The 19,341-nt window shown below is 40.1% G+C and overlaps 1 protein-coding gene across 2 annotated transcripts in view; it reads right to left on the reverse strand.

Moving 5' to 3' along the window:
- Nucleotides 1-19,341, reverse strand: part of CERS6 (ceramide synthase 6) — a 112,981-nt gene that overhangs the window by 16,199 nt on the left and 77,441 nt on the right. For both annotated transcript variants that reach the window (XM_069020744.1, XM_069020743.1), the window contains exons 6-8: nt 16,789-16,881; nt 10,502-10,630; nt 7,005-7,111 (exon numbers count right to left, since the gene is read on the reverse strand). In XM_069020744.1, coding sequence (XP_068876845.1) covers nt 7,005-7,111; nt 10,502-10,630; nt 16,789-16,881 — 329 coding nt within the window. The remainder of the gene's footprint in view (nt 1-7,004; nt 7,112-10,501; nt 10,631-16,788; nt 16,882-19,341) is intronic.

The raw sequence follows: 19,341 nt of genomic DNA on the forward strand, positions 1-19,341 counted from the left end.
ACCTCGTTCTAGCTGAACACAAATGAGATGCCAGCTCCACCATGGCTGTTGATCATGGTGTTCAAAAGTAATTTACTATTTCAAGCTGTAAATTAACTTACGGGCTTTTGTAGAGCTATGATTTTTACATCCTACATACAGCAGAAACTTGCAGTGAACCAGTAGCATTGTTCTGCTTTTGTATTGACTCTGTAGCACCACAAAATACGTGCCAGTAACAGCAAACCCTGGTGCTAAAGATACCTCCAAGAGAAAAGGGGCTGAGAAGAGGCAGAATGTTTGCACAAGTTCAAACTACCTACCTGAGCTGATTTAAAAGTGGCTAAGATGTCTGGCCACAAGAAAAATGCCCATGCTGCTTCCCTTGCCCTGACACATTTACACTTGGCAGAATAATTCTGAGCAAGAGAAGTGCTACTGCACAGGTATCTGTCCTGTTTCCGATTGGAGCACAGGTTTTAGACAGCACATTTTCTTAATAAAAGGAGAAGTGAGAAGACTGACTGAATAGGCTATCCTTGACAACAGAAAGCATTATTATAGCCACAGAGTACAGTCTGTAGAAACTAAAAATGAGGATAAGAATCAGATTTAGAAGTCTGATGAAATAAGTTTTTTCCTGCTGTGATCACATGAAAATTTTAAAAATGGAAACACTGAGCAAATGCCACTTTTTGTTATTTACACTGCAAGCCCACAATGCTGAATGACACCTCTAACCTTTCCATTTCTTATAGCTTCCCTGTAAATAGCTGGAACAGTATTAACCTGGTACTCCAAAGATTTCATCTTTGCTTCTTGTAAAACTCCAGAGTTTTACAAGAGTTCACAAATGCTGTAAACAATTTGAGGAAATAAAATAACTAGGCCTTAGAAAGGGTAACATCTGATAACGTTTTGTCAGAAGCAGATGGGATGACAACATTATATATGCTCTGCTAAGGACAAGAGTTGTGAGTAAATTTATAGAGACTTCGTTAATTAAACCTTCTTTTTAATCCATAAATTGAAGTCTATGAGTTCTTCGAATATACTATTGTTATTTTGCCAAAACCTTGTTATTAAATGCTCTTGATAAACTGATTGATTATAAGTTGCCTGCTGAAGCTACAAACAGATTGAAGTGTAAGCACATCAGATAGATAATTTTTGCTAGTTCTACAGCATCCACTCAATGACAGCATGAATAGCATCAGGAATCAAGTATCAAAATCATAATTTATACCTTCAGTATCTGCTACCCACAAGCAACTTATGATTGTGCTCTGGTTTAGACAATATTCTGAGCAAAATGAGGTTGAGACAGTGTCAGAAGAGAATTAATTAATTAATTAGAAAGTTATTTTATTATACCAGCTGGGCTAGGAAGGTTTACAGTCCAACAAGAGTATAACTAACACCATCACAAAACAACTGTGTTCATTCAGAGTCCAGACAAGATCTGGACAGCTGGGATTCATCTGGCTACTTGAATTCTTACTATGTCAAGTAACTGACCAGGACTCTTGCTTTAACTACTGCCTACGTACTGCTTTGGCACAGTAGGGTGCTTTTAAGGGTAGGTTGGAGCTTTCTGTTTTACCAGGATGTTCAGAGGAGTGAAGCAGGGTGACTCTGCTGGGGTCCACATGCTGTCTTCCCACACAATATACATGCTCCAAGGGCCAATCAGGAGAAAACATCCCAGGAAAGAAAACTAGCATGAAAGAGGACAATTCAACTTCACTGCTTGTTAAGAGCTGCACAAACCCAGTCAAAGAACAGCGAAAGAACAAAGCTAGGAAAAAGAGAGGATGAGCAAATCTTTGCAGCAGCTGCTACTTATGGGGGTTCTGCACTGCCCTATTTGCTCAAAAAGAAGCTGATTCCAGGATAAAAGAAAGAACAGTGCAAACTGGCAATACTGTATCACTACTTGGAAACACAGCGTGTACATTAACAACATGGCTATGTCCCACACTTGTGCTCAACCAATGATGGAACTCAGGAGGAGCTACTTGGCCAGTCATGCCGAGATGACTGAAAGTCTGGTAATAAGTGACTAGGGTTCATTACAGCTCACCATGTGAAGAGAAGTTAGTTGTAACTCCTAAAGGATCACACAAGGCTTTTCTGGTTCATGCAGATACTCACTGCCATGTAAAGGCAATTAGAAATCAGCTATGAGCCAGACTGTGTGTACAGTCATGAACGAGGTTTTAAAATGAAAGAATAGCAAGGAACAAAGTTGTTCTTCTGAGGATTGGCTGACCCATACTTATACGAGGTACATTGGCATCAAAATCTCATTTAGCAGCCATACACTGCAGTTGATGTGGAGACATACACCTGAAACAGCTTTGAATTTTAACAGTGAGAGTTATTTTTTTCCATTTTTTCCCCAGCATATTTCCAAACACTAACAAACAGAAGATCCAGTAAGATGCACCTACTGACATCAAACAAGACTATACCAACTAATCAAAGTAGTTGACTGTCCATCCACACAGCTTTTAATGTGATACAATACTCTGGACACTGACACTGTATGAAGAGATCAAGAACAGAACAGCATAATGCGGACTACCTGATTATACCAAATTTGCCTAGATGAGAATTTGGGGGACAGCATATGCAGAACATGACCTCTGCTCTTTATAACCCGCTTAAATCAGGCTTTCATTTAAATCTGCAATGTTAAGGCACTATTTTACATTTCTCAGTGCATGTATGCAATATGTGCATGATGAGACCTCATAGATCACATGAACGCCAAGGCTGTTTGCTTGTGTCCTTGCCTTTTGAGAGCAGTACTTGTCAGCAACACTTCCCTGAAACACAGTTTTACCTCCCAGACAATATAACTCACTATAAAAGTAATCAAAAGAAGCGAAAAACTCAGGAAAATTGCATCCTAGTAACTAGTTCGAGCAATTTGGAAGAACCTGAATTTACCTGGCTTGGTGCCTTAACCTGGTAAATATAAACCCAGCTTCCCTTACAGCTTGAGGTAACTGCTTCACCCAGCCTGATTAGACTAGCCAAGGCCTTGCACAATTTATATTAATTTTTTTGTTTGAGATTGCTTTCCTTCTCCTTACAATTCTGTATCACCTGAGAAGGCATCATGTTCCCCCTGACTCATGGAGAGTTGTGTTCTATGTTGTAATTTGCTAGAACAGTGATTATGTACAAGTGGGAGAATTTCACAAGCAAAATGTCTTGTCAGTGAAAATAGCAGCTTTACTCCTACATTCACTTAGCAGCAGGAGGCAGAAAGTATCCTGGTGTTTTTGAATTATTGCTGAAATGAACTCCAGATGCCTGCAGAAAGACTGCTAAATATATACCTAATTGCCAGTTTCTTTTGTCTTAGCCCTGCTGTTAAACACCCTTCAAACAACAGCATTTGATACATTCTGAATTCTTTATGAGCACCTTTATGCAAAATTAAAAGGCACTTATGCAAAGCGGCAGCACAACAGCACACCAGTGCTTGGGAAGTGACGTCTCTGGAAGCCTGTCTTGGGTATTCACCTTCCTGTGTGGGGGAAGTTTTCTTATAAATTACAGTCTTCCTTTTACATTACATGCACACTGATTTTATACCTCTCAGCTTTTACGCTAGAAAAATTTGCATATTTATGTAATATTAATCAGGCACCAAATTTTGCTATTTTGAATTTTCAGCAAAGGAGAGCAAAACTGTGCTTCCTGGCCTGCTGCCGCTCCAGTGAGTCATCTTTGCTGACATGCAAACTAATAGGGGTGAAGATTTAGAATTGCTGTTTCATAGAGGAAAAGGATTTAGGAGAGACAAGCTCATGCATCCCATGGTTCATCCCTGCTTAACTCTGACTCCCACAAGCATTGCCTACAGTACAGCTGAGAACAATGAAACTGCCTTTGGCTGTATCTAAGGGTAGCCATTAGGAATACATACATCAAGGCTTTGGTCTGGAAATAAAATGGTCTTAAAAATTCAAAGATCATACATACACACTACACTATTTACATGTTCAAATAAATAAATGTATTTTTCATTGATTAAGGGATTTCCTGGTTCGGGCTGGCAGAGACTTAGTTTTATTTATGGTAGGGAGTACAGGACTATATTCTGGATTTGTGCTGAAACAGTGTTGGTAATTCCAAGATGTTTTTGTCATTGCTGAGCAGTGCTCCCACAGAGCAAAGGCATTTTCTGCTCCTCACACGTCCCACCAGTGAGGAGAATGGAGGTGCACAAGGAGTTAGAAGGAGACACAGCCAAGACAGCTGCCCCCAGCTGACAACAGGGATATCCCCACACCATATGGTGTCATGCTTAGCATACAAACCTGGGGGAAGAAGGAGGAAGGGGATCATATTTAGTGTGTCAGTGTTTGCATTCCCAGGTCACCAATACCCATAGAGCCCTGGCTGTCCTGGAAATGGTGGAACACCTGCCAGCCTGTGGGAAGTGGTGGATGAAAGCCTTGTTTGGCTTTGCTTGTGTGCACAGCTCTTGCCTTACCTATTGAACTGTTTTTATCTCAGCTCATGAGTTGTCTCACTTTTACCCTCCTGATTCTCTCCCTCATCTCACTGGTGGGAAGTAAGTGAGCAGCTTCATGGGGCTTTTTTGGCAGCTGGGGCTAAACCATGACAAGGCAGAGGGATCACCAGGGTAACCACTCTGGTTGTGACAGGGAGTGCACAACACACTGTCAGCTGCTGCATTCCTGTCAATGGACAATCCCTGGCTCAGTTTTGTTTACACTCTCCCTTCATGTATTTCTATATTAATAATACCTGTTCTGAGCTTTCTCTTTCCTGTGCTAAACAGTCCTGCCTGTCTCAGCCTTTCCTCATGTGAGAGGTGCTCCAGTCCCCTAATCAATCTTGGTGACTATCTTCTGGACTGTCTCCAGTAGCTTTGTGTCTCTCTGGTGCTGGGGAGGCCAGAACTGGACACAGTGCTCTACATGTGGCCTCACCAGGGCTGGTAGAAAGGAAGGATCACCTTCCTTAGCTGCTGCCCACACCCCTCCTAATGCAGCCCAGGATACCACCAGCCTTTGCTACCACAAGGGCACAGTGCAGGCTCATGTTCACCTTGGTGCCCACTGGAACCCTCAGTTCCTCTGGTGCAAGGCAGCTTTCCTTATGGTCAGCCCCTAGCAAATACTGGTGCAGGACTCTGCACTGCTTTTGCTGAACTTCTGAGGTTCCTGTTGGCTGTATCTCCAGCTTGTTGAGGTTCCTTCCCTTTGGATGGCAGCACAGTCCTGTGGTGTACCAGCCATTCTTCTCAGGTTGGAACATGAGCAAACTTCCCAAGGGTGCACTCTGCCTCATCATCCAGTAATTACTGGATTACATAATTACAAGACAGTTATTTCATCACAGAAGGTTATCAGGTTGGCCAAGTGTGATTTCCCCTTTGCAAACCTATCCAGTCCTCATCTGACTGAGCCTTCCCTTAAGCACAGTCATGTACTGCACTCTCTAGTGGCAGAAATGCACTGGTGAAATTGGGTCCTCTCTCCATTCCTCAATATAAAACAGAATGCAAGGGACAGGTGAAATCCTATGTGCAGGAATGTCACCATTTTTCCTATCTGAGATAATGGAAGCAGAAAAATGAGCTTATTTCATTTACAGAAATTCAGTGAATGGCCCAGTTGGCTTCAGGGAAGGACTGAGGAAAGGAAGCAAAACTGTTTAAAAAAGAAATAATTGCTCCTTGAAGAAAATAACAAGTGTTTCTAAAAATGCAGTTTGTGTGTCTATTCATTTTCATGTTTCATCATGGCTGTCCAACAACTCACAGCACAGTAGGGACCAGGCATTATGACATTATCTTTGGAGTCATCAAGTGCTAAATGAGACTTCCACATTGTAGTGTTAAGGAGAGCTGAAGACACAGCTCCCTAAGGGCACCTCGGTCTTACCCTGTTTGCATTAAAAAAATCTCAAAGAGATATCATTATAGAGGTTTGGAGAGGAAATTGTGGCAGGGAGGTTAACACTGGCATCTGTAAATTCTCTGCATATCTGAATAAGAACTTGTTGGTAATCTAAAGAAACTCTGCAAAGGGTACAATTTCTGGCATTCTTGGTGCTTCCCAAGAACAAAACTGTCACTGTTATTTTCTGATGCAACAAAAGACCTCTCTTACTTTCCTAGAAATACAGATATCTGTGCTAGTTCTGTTTATAAGAAAGAAAGGATTGAGAATAGAAAAGAGCCAAGGCCAAGACCTTCTCTCAGCCCTCCTCAGATATAGTGCACAGGTAGCAGAAAAACTTCAATGCGTTTTTACAGTGAAGTACACCCGTGTGTTTCCTAACCAGCCATCTGCCCGCTGGATGCAGAAGATCCTACCTAAACAATCAAACATCTATGTTCAGTCTGTGTGCATGCGTGTCTGTGTACCTAGAGGAGAATATGTGCACATGCCAGCAGCTGACTGTCTGGGAAGACGTGAGATTACTATTGTGTAACTACCTTCTAGACATATGTGTTACACAGCTGCCCCAGGAACCCCAATTCAAAGGAGAGGTGGAAAAGGAGTAGCCTGCAGTGTTGCAATCTGCATGGCAATAACATCCTTATACCAATTTCAGCAGGTCAGACTTTACTTATTCCACTGTGTTCTTCTTTAAGCTGAAAATGTTCATGAAACTATTGAGAATATCCTAGCTTCAAGCTTAGCCTCTGGTTGGTTTTTTTTGAGACTAAAATTTTCATTTTCCTCTCACTTCTTGCCAACACAGCTAGCCACCTGCTTGCCTGAAGCTATGCTGTCTCCAACCCACTTCTACCTTAAAACCAGCAAAAGCCCCAGATGCTTCTCATCTAGCACATAGTAAACACAATGGCACTCTAGCAAATAGGCTATTTCAGCACCTGGTTGTGTCTGAAACTCTCCCTGGTGCTTTGGGAAATAAAGTAATGGCAGTGAATCATGTTCAATTACAACATAATTATTTCCAAGCTTGTTTGGTGCTTAACATTTGAGGAAAACAATGTCCTTACTCACCATAAGGGATATATGCCAAGCCTACTGACAATGAAGACAACAGCAAAAGTAAGGAACAGAAGGTCACTCAGTTTTTGACACTTGCAATAATTTGCCATTTTGGCAGCCTGCAAAAGAAAAAGATGTCTTTTTACTTCCATGAGGGCAACTGAGTTCTCTTGTACTGTGTATAAGCCATAAGAAAAAGAAGAAATCAAATTTTTATGAAATCACTAACATTTTCACTGGGACAGCTCACAGTGATCTTGGAACTCCTCTCCACCCAGGAACTGGAAAATATTTTTTTGAAAAAAAAAAAAACCAAACCAACCAGACTGCATAAAACCAGAGTATGTATTCAATTTCTTTATTCCCCATTCAATTTCATTTTTGAGATTCTACAATTTCAGATTCACAAAACTCTTCTAAACCTTTTATTGAACCCTAGTGTGTTTATGGTGTCCTTGTTCCCAGCCTTTTTACTACCTATCTCTCACCTTTCCGGTATGCTCCACTGGCATTTTCAGCAGCCATCCACCTTCCGTGTGCCCCATGCTCTCTGACCTTCTAGAGGCTGCTATATATAAACTTCATCTCAATTCCCCCACTACACCCCATATCCTCAATTCTCCTAAAGCATCTCTTCTTCCTGTTCTGCCTATGCAGAATAGTTTCCACCTCAAAGATTATGCTCCTCCCCTTCAAATGTTTTTCTAAGGCTCTCCTTTCAACTTCTGCTTCCTAACTTGTTGCCTTATGCTTATATTTACATGCTTCTCTCATTTGTCTTCATGCAGTCTTCTGACTCTTTCCCAGTGAAGGGCTCATTAATTCATTACTCTTCTCTGAAACTGCTCATTAAAACACTGATCTTCCCTGAAGTTTCTTTAACCTTTTCTCCCTGAAGAAAATGGTATATAGGGAAGGAAGCTTGTTTTAAGATGTCTGTGCTGCTTCCACAATGTTAATCTGCGTAAGCAGGTAATTATTTTAAAATAACATCTGCTTCAAGATAGGGACAGTCTTTCTTCGTGTATCCAGAAAATCCACTTAAGTCACTGGGAACCCTTTTGCGTCCACTTAAGTTACTGGGAACCCTTTCAAAGCTCCTCTCTGAGGGGACCTGCATTCAGCCCCCATATTGAGAAGATACTTTTGCAGACTTTCCAGAGTGCTCAAAGGGAGCAAAATTACCACAACCATGCATACAGAATACTATTCTGAATGCAGAATTCATTCTCGAAATGCAGAGAAACAGATAATGTGGATGACAAAACCAAACCTGCACTTTTGGATGTTACCCAGTTTCTGCAATGTTCCCACTAAAAACCTGGACATGAAGTATATTCCTCACTAAAACCAAGTTGGGAAGCTCACAGAACGTGACGAAAGCCACCAGTCCTGCAAAGAAAACATAACTTCTGAATCAGCCCTATTTTCTAGAGGACACAAATGAATTTCCTAGCATTTTGTACTCACAGCCCAGTCTGAAGGAAAAGAGAACACTACTGTGCCAACATGCAAAGCAGAAGCGTTACTAACTTCCTTGATTTTCAGATGATGGAAAATTCAGTCCAGGAATTCTGGATATATTGCCATAGCGGCAGTCTAAAAAACTGGTTTCATAGTGCATGAAGCTGATATTACTATAGCAACGTGTAGTAGTATCATGTCATTTCTCAGAAACAGTACAGCTATTGGGACATCAGTTCTCAAATAACAAATTATAATAATTCTACAAATTATAGTGATAAAAAAAGACTACAAAAAAGGGAAAGAATATGCAGTTGTTGGATGGAATTTGGCCATCTAATACAATACCATTTTCTGAGTTTAAAAACCATGACTATAACTGAGTACCACAGTGCTACATATTCCTGAAAATCCTACCATGGTTCTTCCATACTTCCAGATACCTTAAGACCTGTGGAAAAAATCTCACCTCCATTATTTCCACCAATGCACACTACCCTTTGCAATGAGAACAGCAAAAAATGGTGAATTCCAGCTTTCCACTGGACATGTTTCATTATGTAATCATAGATGGAAAGAGTCTAGTGGCATCCAGAAAAAGCTTTTCAATTTTATGAATATGTCATGGGTAACACAGGTCAGGTGCACAACTGACCCATCATGGCAAGATATTTAACCAACTTCTTTTGCAAAGTTTGATAGTTTTTTTCCTCTGCACTGACTCTCCCCTCAGTAATACCAGCAGTGTGCAAGAGTCTATCTCCTCTCACATGGCACCAGGGCTGTGACCTACTGCCCTAGCAGAATTTCCAGTCAAACCAAACTGCAAGAATTGACTAGAAAGACCACTTAAGTATGTGCCTCATGAGGAAGCATATTTGCTCAATGTCTGCAACTCAGGTGAGAATACCAGCAATTCCTCTTTGTCTTAGTCAGTAAATGAACAGAGGGTAAGGTTTTAGCTAGGCTATTATAGCTGCTCTCCAGTGTTTTTATAGTTCCACAGACACTGGTCTGATCAAGAATAAACATCTTTAAGTACTTCTTTCTGGTGGTGAGAAGAGGAATGAAGAAAGCTTAGGTGAAGTCACAGCTAGCTATACACATTGCTAAAACAGAAAAATAGAATTTGCAAAGATGTAATTATTTTTATCTGGAGAAATCCACATTTTCTTTTGCTTTCTATCTCAGGCAGTCATGTACCTTCTAGATTAAAAAAGATTTTAAAATAATACAATATTTACAGCACTACTGAATCAGAATGGCAGGATCTTGATTTTGCAATAGGTGACTCATGCAGTGAGTCTATATTCTTGCATAACAGGTATCCTTGCAGGTACTTGAATAAAAAAGAATTTCAGACAAAATAGTTATTAACTTTACAGGAGAGTTCACAGACAGCCAAATTCCAGCATGACCCAGAGCTGTCTGTAACTGATGCAGATACAGGATGACATTTCTAAATTGCCACTATGGAAGTTATAGACTACCTTGAATTTAAAGAATTTCAATCATCCCTTCTTCTCCAAATACAACTGCTTAATGCTGGTACAGAGATCCAGAGGCATGGGAATCTGGAAAATCAGAGGTCAGCTCACTGGCCATGCCCAAGTAAGCCACTAAATTGTCCAACACCTTCTGTTCAGCAAAGCAGAGCAGAAAAACACCATGACACCTCAATTCTTTTGGAGACAGGGTCATTGCTCCACACACCATGTCACAGGGGTTAAGAACCAGGTCACCCACTATCACCACTTTGCAGATTTTGCAACTTTAGCTTTTGATTTTACCATGTTGTATTTAAAATCTGTGTGTAACCCTCCCTGGCATGCAATGCATTACCAGTCTCTGCTCTGTACAAGCAACTTATCAAGGGATAAACCAGTCTGAAATCAGAAACATGCGCTGCTACAAGTGCAATGTATTTAAGCAAGGAAATACACTACATTAATCACCATTATCATCTTGAACTGGCTTAGAAAATACTTGTTCTGCATAGCAAAAAGATTCTACCTACTGACAGGATGACACATGAATTATCTCACCTCTAGGACAATATCAGCCACATCATGGAGACAAAAGATCAAGGTTCCCACTCGTGTCAAATTGGTTACATATGAGAAGGTAATCAGGGTGACTGCAACAATGTGATGTGTAAACATGATTCCAAAATCCTAGAGCAGCAGAAGCAAGGAAAAGAAACAAAAACCAAAAAACAATGAAGCAAACACTGATATTCAGTACTCATATACAAAAATGGATGGGTGTTTCTTAAATCCAGCATTATGTTAGAGTTATAAAAAGACCTACTATATAAGTGCATTATATACCCTGCTCTGTATTGAATTTAGACTGAATAACCACTGTATGTTAACAAAATGCAAAAATAAAGGAAATATTTGCAGTTGAAGTTACTTTGAAAAGGCATATGTACATACAAATCAAATTCCACCATACTTTTTATGCACCGACCGAGTCACACATGAATATAACGATATGCATAACCAAGTGTCAAATAATGCACCATTCAGAAGAGAGAAAATAGCTACAAAGGAAGGCTAAACACATTTCCAGTGCACTAGGACAACAGGCACCTGCCAAGGACAACTGAGAGAATTCCAGATCCAAGCTTTTACTTGTTTGTTTTTAATCAAGGTGCTTTGTCTTCACATTGTAACAGGGTCAGAAAAGTCTTCAAATGAGTGGGTGTGTCTCCTCTTAATTGGTTCCAATCTACTGCCTCCCAAATGATGCAGGCTAGCTGGTCTCCAGATCAGCAACTCTCAGTTACTTGGCCAGACAGTAACTGTTACTATTGAAAAATCTGGGAGCAGTGAAGCTCTCAGAAGTAACATGCCCAGATTCTTCCCAAGGGGCAGTTAGATAAAGCAGAGGGAACAACCTGCCTGCCTGGACTAGACTCCCAGAGGGATTAATGAGAGAACAGGACCTGCAGAGATGAGACTCTTCTCAGCAAGGCACTGAGTCAGTCAAAAACAAGTCTTGTTGGCATTTGCTGAACTACCTGCACAGCGTTGAGAAAGTGATATAAAAACCGTTGAGAAAAGATCACTGGCAACATTTAACTGGGAAGTTTCTCTGTGCACCAGATGCAAAGTTTGTACCACAGCTCCCAGCAGATCTAGTGGTTCTCATGCAGAGCTGTCTAAAGGGAGATAGATCCAGGCAGTCAAAAGGAGCACTTCCTTCAGGCACCCTGCTTATCAAGTGTATTGGGAGGTGGAATTTGGCTTTCTGATAGCTTACATGGGCCACTCCTGCTGAGCTGTGGTAGTCTTCAGGTAAGTGGCCCGCAGCAGAGAAACCAAAACTGAGAGCCTTTAGACAGGCAGCACCTGGTTTGCAAAGGAACTGAAGGTACATGCGTTGGGCAGGAGGGCCCTATGGAAAGTGCCATGAGCTCCAACTAACACAGGATCAGCTCTGGAAAAGCAGCAGCTACAGCCCCTGAGTGCACTGTCTCTTCAGTACTGAGAGGAGTAACTGCACAGCATTCCCACAGCTCTCTTTGGGAATGTAGCATGCACCACTGTTTTTAAGGACGTGCAGTGCCACTGCCTCTCAGTACCAGCACTTGCCTTCCCTGCAATGAACACCTGGAGTCCATGGAAAAACCTGCAGCTTGAGCAGTCTCACTAAGTGAAGACAGACAGGAGCTGCTCCCAGCCTATCACTTTATGTTTCATGCTATCAGGTGCTACAATATCCTATTTCCTACTCCTCAGTAGGCACTGCCTTGACAGAGGCCAGAGAGCAAAGAAAGCTGATAGCTGTGCATATATTCTAGCCTTAGTGCTGCGAAAACCACGGGACAGATAAAAACTCAGATAAAACTGCCAGTATCTCCAACACAAAACTGAGGAAGGGTAGGAGGGCAGGGTAGGGGAGAAAAGATAAAAAGACTAAAAGCAGAGACTTATATGCCAGTTTAGTATATACCCAACATTTCTCAGCCAGGTTATCTGGCCCCAGAAGCATGGAACACAATAAAATACATTCAGCAGTCTTATCAAGCCATTGCTTTAAATCCATTTTCTTCAAACACACAGAAGAAAAAGACAGTTAAAGGCTTTTTCCCTTTCTGAGTGTCCTAAGGGAAAGCAAGGCTATGGCATCTTAGTCACTTCTGTAACTACAAACCCCCACATGGAGACCATTTCACCATTTCACAGTAACAAAAACAGCAAAGCACCTACCTTATTCCCTGTAAGCTACTAGCATTGCCCTATGGCCATACTGCAGCCTAGCTCTTTACCTCCTTCACCTGCAAGTACTATGGCACTGTTCTTAACTTTCCTTCCAAATGCAATTATGTTAGCACATAGGCAGTCCAAATGGGGCAAAAAGTCAAGCAGAAAATCTCCTCTGTTTTCACAGCTGACACATTCATGTTCTACAAATACAAGATTTCCAGTCCCTCTTGGATGTTCTTCAAGGCATTCCTGACAATATGAATTATTCCTAGGCAATCCTAATGTTTGTGGGCAGCAGTCTTCTGCATTTTTGCATAAGTCTTCCTAAAGAAATGCTGTCCAGGGAACTCCTTCTGTAATAACGTTTCTTAAAAGAGACAGTTACTTGACTCTGCCACCTCTGAAACAGAAGTGCTGGACTAGCCTATGGAAAACTGTTGGAAAAAAGTAGCAATGACACAAATACGACTGCTTTGTTATTGGGATTGTTTCTTTCCTGTTTGTGACATTTCTTTAAGTCATTAATTAATACTATGCTCTGAAGATACTACCTGTTAGATTTTAGTTACACAAGGATAATGAACACATAGATACTAATGGTACAAGTCTCCATAAAGCCAAATGGTCCTTGTGCTCCCAGCTTACTCCAGCACTTTCACCCATATATAGTAGAAGAGCAGCTGTACAGGAACAGGCTTTTTAATTTCTGGTTTTTTTAGTTAATATATTTCAAATCATATGTATGTTTGTGGAAGATGTATTTATTTACAGAAGATTTGTAGCCTCCAGTTTTAACTGCTGGAAGATAATCATGTGCCTATGTCATGAAAATCTGTGGCTAAGAATAGGAGAAAGAGCCTATTCTAGACACCATCAGTGGGAAGAACACAGGGCAGACAGCAGAAAAACCCCATGGGTCTCAACTTGCAGACAAGCCCTCTGGAATTAAGGCTTCTGCCACCCACATTTGTTTTACATGTCACACTCACTGACTGAACTGCCAAGTGGCCATGGAGCATTAGTGCCACTGAAGGGCAAAGCATCATCTTCATGGCTTATATTACAGACCAACAAGGAAAGGGAAAGGTCTGCAAAACATACGCACTCTTAATTGCTTCCACTGAAACAAAAGAAATCAATTCTGTGATTCTGTGATTCCATGTCTCTTTCTTTACCAAGAGAATTCTCTTAGAAGAAAGAGATCTAGTATCCAAATTTAGCAAAATATAGTATAAATTTTCTAGAATCAAAATTTAATATTCAAGAAAATTAGCAGCTACAGATCACTGTGTTCTTGGAATGAGTGAACCTGTCAAATATTTTTCTGTTAAACAATATTTCAGGTATCCAGAAAGCATGTAGATAAGCCTCACTGCTTTTTAGGTTTATCAGGTACTTGTGAAACTAACAAAGTTCCCTAACATTTTTTTCAGTGTTTTACAAAACAGGGGTATAGGAAGCTGGACAAAGATGACAAAACACCAATTCATACTAAGTTTCATCTTTGAAAATGAACACCCATAAGGGAGAATATCATTACAGCAACACAGGAGGTATTTATGAAGCTAACAACATGTCATTATAAAACTGTAGAAGCTGACACACACAGCTGACTGACTTAATGCCAATAGTAGGTACGTGCAAAGGCCTAGTTTGCTCACACCTCCAGTCAGGCAAAGACAAATCTGCTGGAATTTGTAACACCTAAATAAAGATAAACAAGTATTTGAAAGACAGAAAAACCACTGGAAGTAATTTTTGAAGTCATCAATTTGCTATCAGAGAAGAATAAAATGGAGATGGAAAACAGCAAGGACCTTTCTCTTGATCTACAGTAAGTAAAAGACCAGCATTGGAGTTAGGCCAGTGCTGGGTGCTGCTGCTTCCAGCAAGGGCACACTGCACCTCTCCTTCAGAGAAACCTTACATGAATAAAAGTATTTGGCTGAATTCCTGCAGTGCGCAAGACTGACTGGGCACTTCTGATCATCCCAGGATACAACACAGCCACTGCTACTGAATTTAAAGTATCTAAAATGATAACCAAGACTTAGATAAAAGTATTCATTGCACTGTAACATGAAAACATCAACAGCTTACTCGGGTTGAGAACTGTTAATCTGCTCCATACAAGCCAATTGTGAAATATTACAATAACATCCAGTATTAGCTGGCAAATTTCCTGCTTCCTGTCAAACAGATCCCTACTTCATATGGGCACTGTTCCACACATTGCATATTGGGTGCATTACAAGGTTTCCACATTTTTTTAAACTAAACCTTCTTATAAAAGAGAACTACTATGATGTTGCAAGAGCTGGTGTCCCTGTCTCTTGTACTCCTTTTTGTCAACTCTTGTAAGTCTTTAGAACTAACATTTTTCAACTCAGTGGGTTTCCTTGGCAGCTTGCACTCACAAGCAGTTTTACTGTGACACCAGGGCACAGCTGCCTTTCTCCAATCTGATCTTCCTCGTTATCAAATTCGCTTGCACTACAAAAAGAGCTGTCTCCACAGTCCAAACTGGTGAGTGATCTAATAGGTTTTTTATAAATACAGCGTCTCCACTGTTCCCTGCTGGGTGCTGATAATGAAAGGCTTTTGACTTGCTATCATTGCACTGCAGATGTGCTCCTGCTCTCTGCTGGACACTGCACGTTCTCAGACACAGCAGGTGTTTGGGACACTACTTGGATCTGGTGCTCTGGGTTCAAGCATTGCAAATCTGTGGCTGGGGTGTTACTTGGCTGTTAGCGATGCACTTCCCCACCTCCATGTCCCATCCTATTTCCACAGCAGGTTGCTCTGAAGTTTTTCTGATAACAAGAACAAGTCATTTATATGTAACTAAGAAACAGACTTGGCCCCTGCAGCTTACTGTATTAGTCAATATTACTCTTGATTTAAATTCATGTCCTCTATCACACAGCTCCCTTGAGCATTGTTTCTCTCTGTCTCTGGTTTGTGAAACAGTGAAGGTATACTCATTTCAAGCTCATGATTAACAGGAATCTTTAGCATCTACAGACAAGGTAAGCAAGGGATTTATATGTATTCATCATAAATTGGTTGTTTTATTTAAAATTTATCCTCCAATATGGATTTAAATTTTGTTGATGCTTTCTTGAGATTTCTACTTCTGGAATAATCTGGAAATCCAAATAGAGGAGTGTATTTCTATATAGGTAGCTCTGGCATAGGACTCCCAGGAATACACTGTGGTTCTAAATGGCAGATAAGTTTATTCAGGTCATACTGCATCCTTCATTTACTCTTTTCAGAGTTATGCTCCTGCTAAAATTCTATTAAATAGGGATTTTTCCATTAGCATAGCCTACAATCATTTATTTAAATGACAGCTGAAGGAGGCACATAAAGGTATTATAAAATCCTTTCAAATGCTTAAAAAATTAATTTTGAAACCCCTGCAAGAATAGCTCTACAGACTGTTATTATACAGTAACTGTTGTGCTGCTTGTTCTGCTATGGACTAGGATTCTCCTCAGAGGAGAGAACTTGGAATATGGAACAGGTTGCTATTGATCGTGGAAAAAATACTTCTACTATTTGGACAGAGCCTTATTTTTTTCATTAACAGCCCTCTAATAGCAATGCTCAGCTACATGATTGTAAGGGTAAAATTAAATATAACATCATTTTTTAATATTAAATGTTTTCACTGTCCTTTTGTAGAAAAAACTGAAAGCCCTCTTAGATCTTATCCTACAAAGTAATACTGTGAATTTATGAGGCAGTCTTGCTCTTTTCTCGGTATTTCATCGTTTAACTCTTAGAAGAAACTGTACATCTACCAGATACTACTTGTTCAATTCCATTCAAGCCACTGTATGAAAGCAGAAGGTTCTTTTGGCTTCTGATATTTGCCCTTCAATATTTGCTCCAGGCTCTTCTTCCCATGTGCAGAAAACCCCCACACTATAGTAACAAGGAACAAAATAAGACAGTAACAGTTTCTCAGTGATTAATATCTGCACGAGTTGAACACTAGAAAGAACTGTATTTCCAGTTCACTGCCCATGTAATACAGGTATTCCTCAAGTCAAAAACAATATGTTAAACCTTAAAGCTTTTCGTGTTTTTAGTCTCATTGTTCTTACCTTTCTTTTGACGTCAATGAATTGAGAAAACATTAAGGACCAGTAGAAGGACAATTCAACTATGTAGTAATAATGAAGGTCAGGCATCAGTGGCTGAAAGACGGAGATGAGAAAAGGTTAATAGAGTCTAACTGACATTACAGACAGCTGTGGTCTATAGGAGACATGTTTAACCACAGGGGATTATTGAATTATACATAAGCATCCTATGTAAAAAAAAAAAGGTGATGGTTGCCTCTTTCAAGCTTTGATGGCTCTGGAAAATAAAGCTCCCCAATGTACTCTTTTCTAATGTTTTAGTCCTGACAATATTGTATGCCAAAAATTATGATGCTGTCCATTTGGAACCCAGAGCAAACTAAATTCTGAGTATCCCTAAGTTTGTTTTGAAAGTTTACTTGAAACATCTTGCTGTATAACAGTAATGTGGGTTTAAAGCATAGCAAAAAACCAATGCTAGATTAACTAGAAAAAAAGTAATGCTAGTATATAATCTCATCTACTCATGATGAAAATGTGGGCTTTGAGCAGGGCTCTTTATAATAGAAATGCCTACTTTTGAAGAATGTAACCATTTTCTGGGGACATAACATTTGGAAAGAACAAAATAAAATAAATTTATCCAAGCATCTTGTCTGATATACAAAATGGTTACAGAGTTGTTTCAAAGTAAAAGAAATAAAAATAATAATGCACAACCAAAACCAACGGTAATTTCAGAGAAGGTAACTGGCAGCACACATGAACTGTTTGGCAGTCAGCCTAAGAGAGCCAGTCCTAGGAGCTGCTCTAATTTCCACGCAAATGTGCCTCCATGATAGTCACGTTTTCCATGGCAGTGATAGAGAGGGACACCGGCAAAGGAGAAGCTCCTGAGGGCATCTCTGAAGGGATTAGATAAACCATCTCTAGAGCAGCTTGCACTGGCACAACTATGCACCCAAGCAGGGTATGAGCTGTTTCCTTTGGCAAGAGGTATTTTGGTTGCACCTTTTATTCCCATTTCCCTTTTGCAGACAAGTTCTTTGCAGCTGAGAGCCAGTCCTTGGATTCCCAGGAAATGCTCTGTGGGTGTTATTTTAATATAGACATATGCTTATGCTTTACAAAAAAAATGTGTACATTCAAAATCCATCCTTTTCTTGGGCCAATATAAGCCTTTTCTGAGTTAGAGAGACTGCCAATAGACTTTTAATTACATGTAATTAAAAAAGGGAAAGAAAGTAAGAGCTTACAACGAACTGCAACTATCATACTCATTATTGCAAGGGAACTCACTGGGGAAAATTTTTAGTAAAAGATGAAGACTGTTAGCTGCTTTATTAACAATAGCATTAATATTTCTAAAGCCATACATAGTGATAGTGTAGGGCAGTTCTGAAGATGTCACAGATTCCTTCTGGTATCAATAGTGTGCTTAACTTAGTTCAAATGTTAGGTTTCAGTTCTCCATAGACTTAACCTCAATAGCTTAACCTGTGCTTATGGCTGTGTTGTCACCCAAATGATCCATTTGACTGTATCTACAGTAAAGTCCAGCTGGATTTCTGCAGTGCATTGTTGAGTAATTTACAAAGGACTTGTAGCAAAAAAAGATTAGAAATTTTATACAGTTATGGAAAAAAACCAACAAAACAAATTGAAAACTCAGTACTTAGCCCTGATTAGCACCCAGTAGACATTTTTATCTTCAAGACAATGATTTTCATAATGACTTTAATTTGACAATTTGCTCTTTTTTGGACCCTTACCACTACTAGAATGGTATTAGATATGGCAATTTTAGCTCCCACACTCTAGAAGTTGTAACCAACTTTCTAAATGACCTTGGTCTTCTGGTAAGTCCAGTAAACGTATATTCTTCAATCAGTAAGATTCATGGTCTTTTGTTTTAAGTCAACCTCTTATTGCATGTAGTAACACAAACATAGTAGGAAACAGGGCTGAGAGGCACCAGTGACGGTAGCCATATCAATCTAAGAAACAATTGTATCTAAAGTTTCTGAGGGATTAAGTTTCAGCACTTCCCCCAATCTATTTCTGCTGCTGCTTCCCTCGTGTTGTTCAGTTCACCCTTCAGTCTCCGGGTGGAATTGAAGTCGTTATTTCTTCTGAGGCTACATGACCAAATTCCTTCAACATTTCTCAGATCAAGACTTCTGCTGAACTGACTCCACTGAACTTTTTCCAACAGCTACATAACCTTCAAAAACAGTAGCATCCAAACACAGTTCTCCTGTTCAGCCTGTCAAGGACTGTTCACTGTCTCAGGGATTCATATGTCTCTTGGACAATACTCTTCTTCACATTTTCCAGTCTGGCAGTTGCCTTTTTCCCCCTTCCCTGCTCTTCAGGGAAAAAAAAAAAAAAAAAAAGAAAATACACCCTAGACAGGTTAAATTCCTTAAATTGCAAACTTTTCTCTGTAGTTTTTGGAATTCAATGTGTGGAATTCAGGTGTGACAGCTATGTTCATTCTTCCCATCTTAAACTCAAGCAAGATGGGAAGTATCTCCTAGCAATGTTCTGAAATGCTAAGCAGCCCATTCACAC

Source organism: Aphelocoma coerulescens, chromosome 7 (genome assembly GCF_041296385.1).
Source record: "Aphelocoma coerulescens isolate FSJ_1873_10779 chromosome 7, UR_Acoe_1.0, whole genome shotgun sequence".
NCBI classification, from domain to species: Eukaryota; Metazoa; Chordata; class Aves; order Passeriformes; family Corvidae; genus Aphelocoma; species Aphelocoma coerulescens.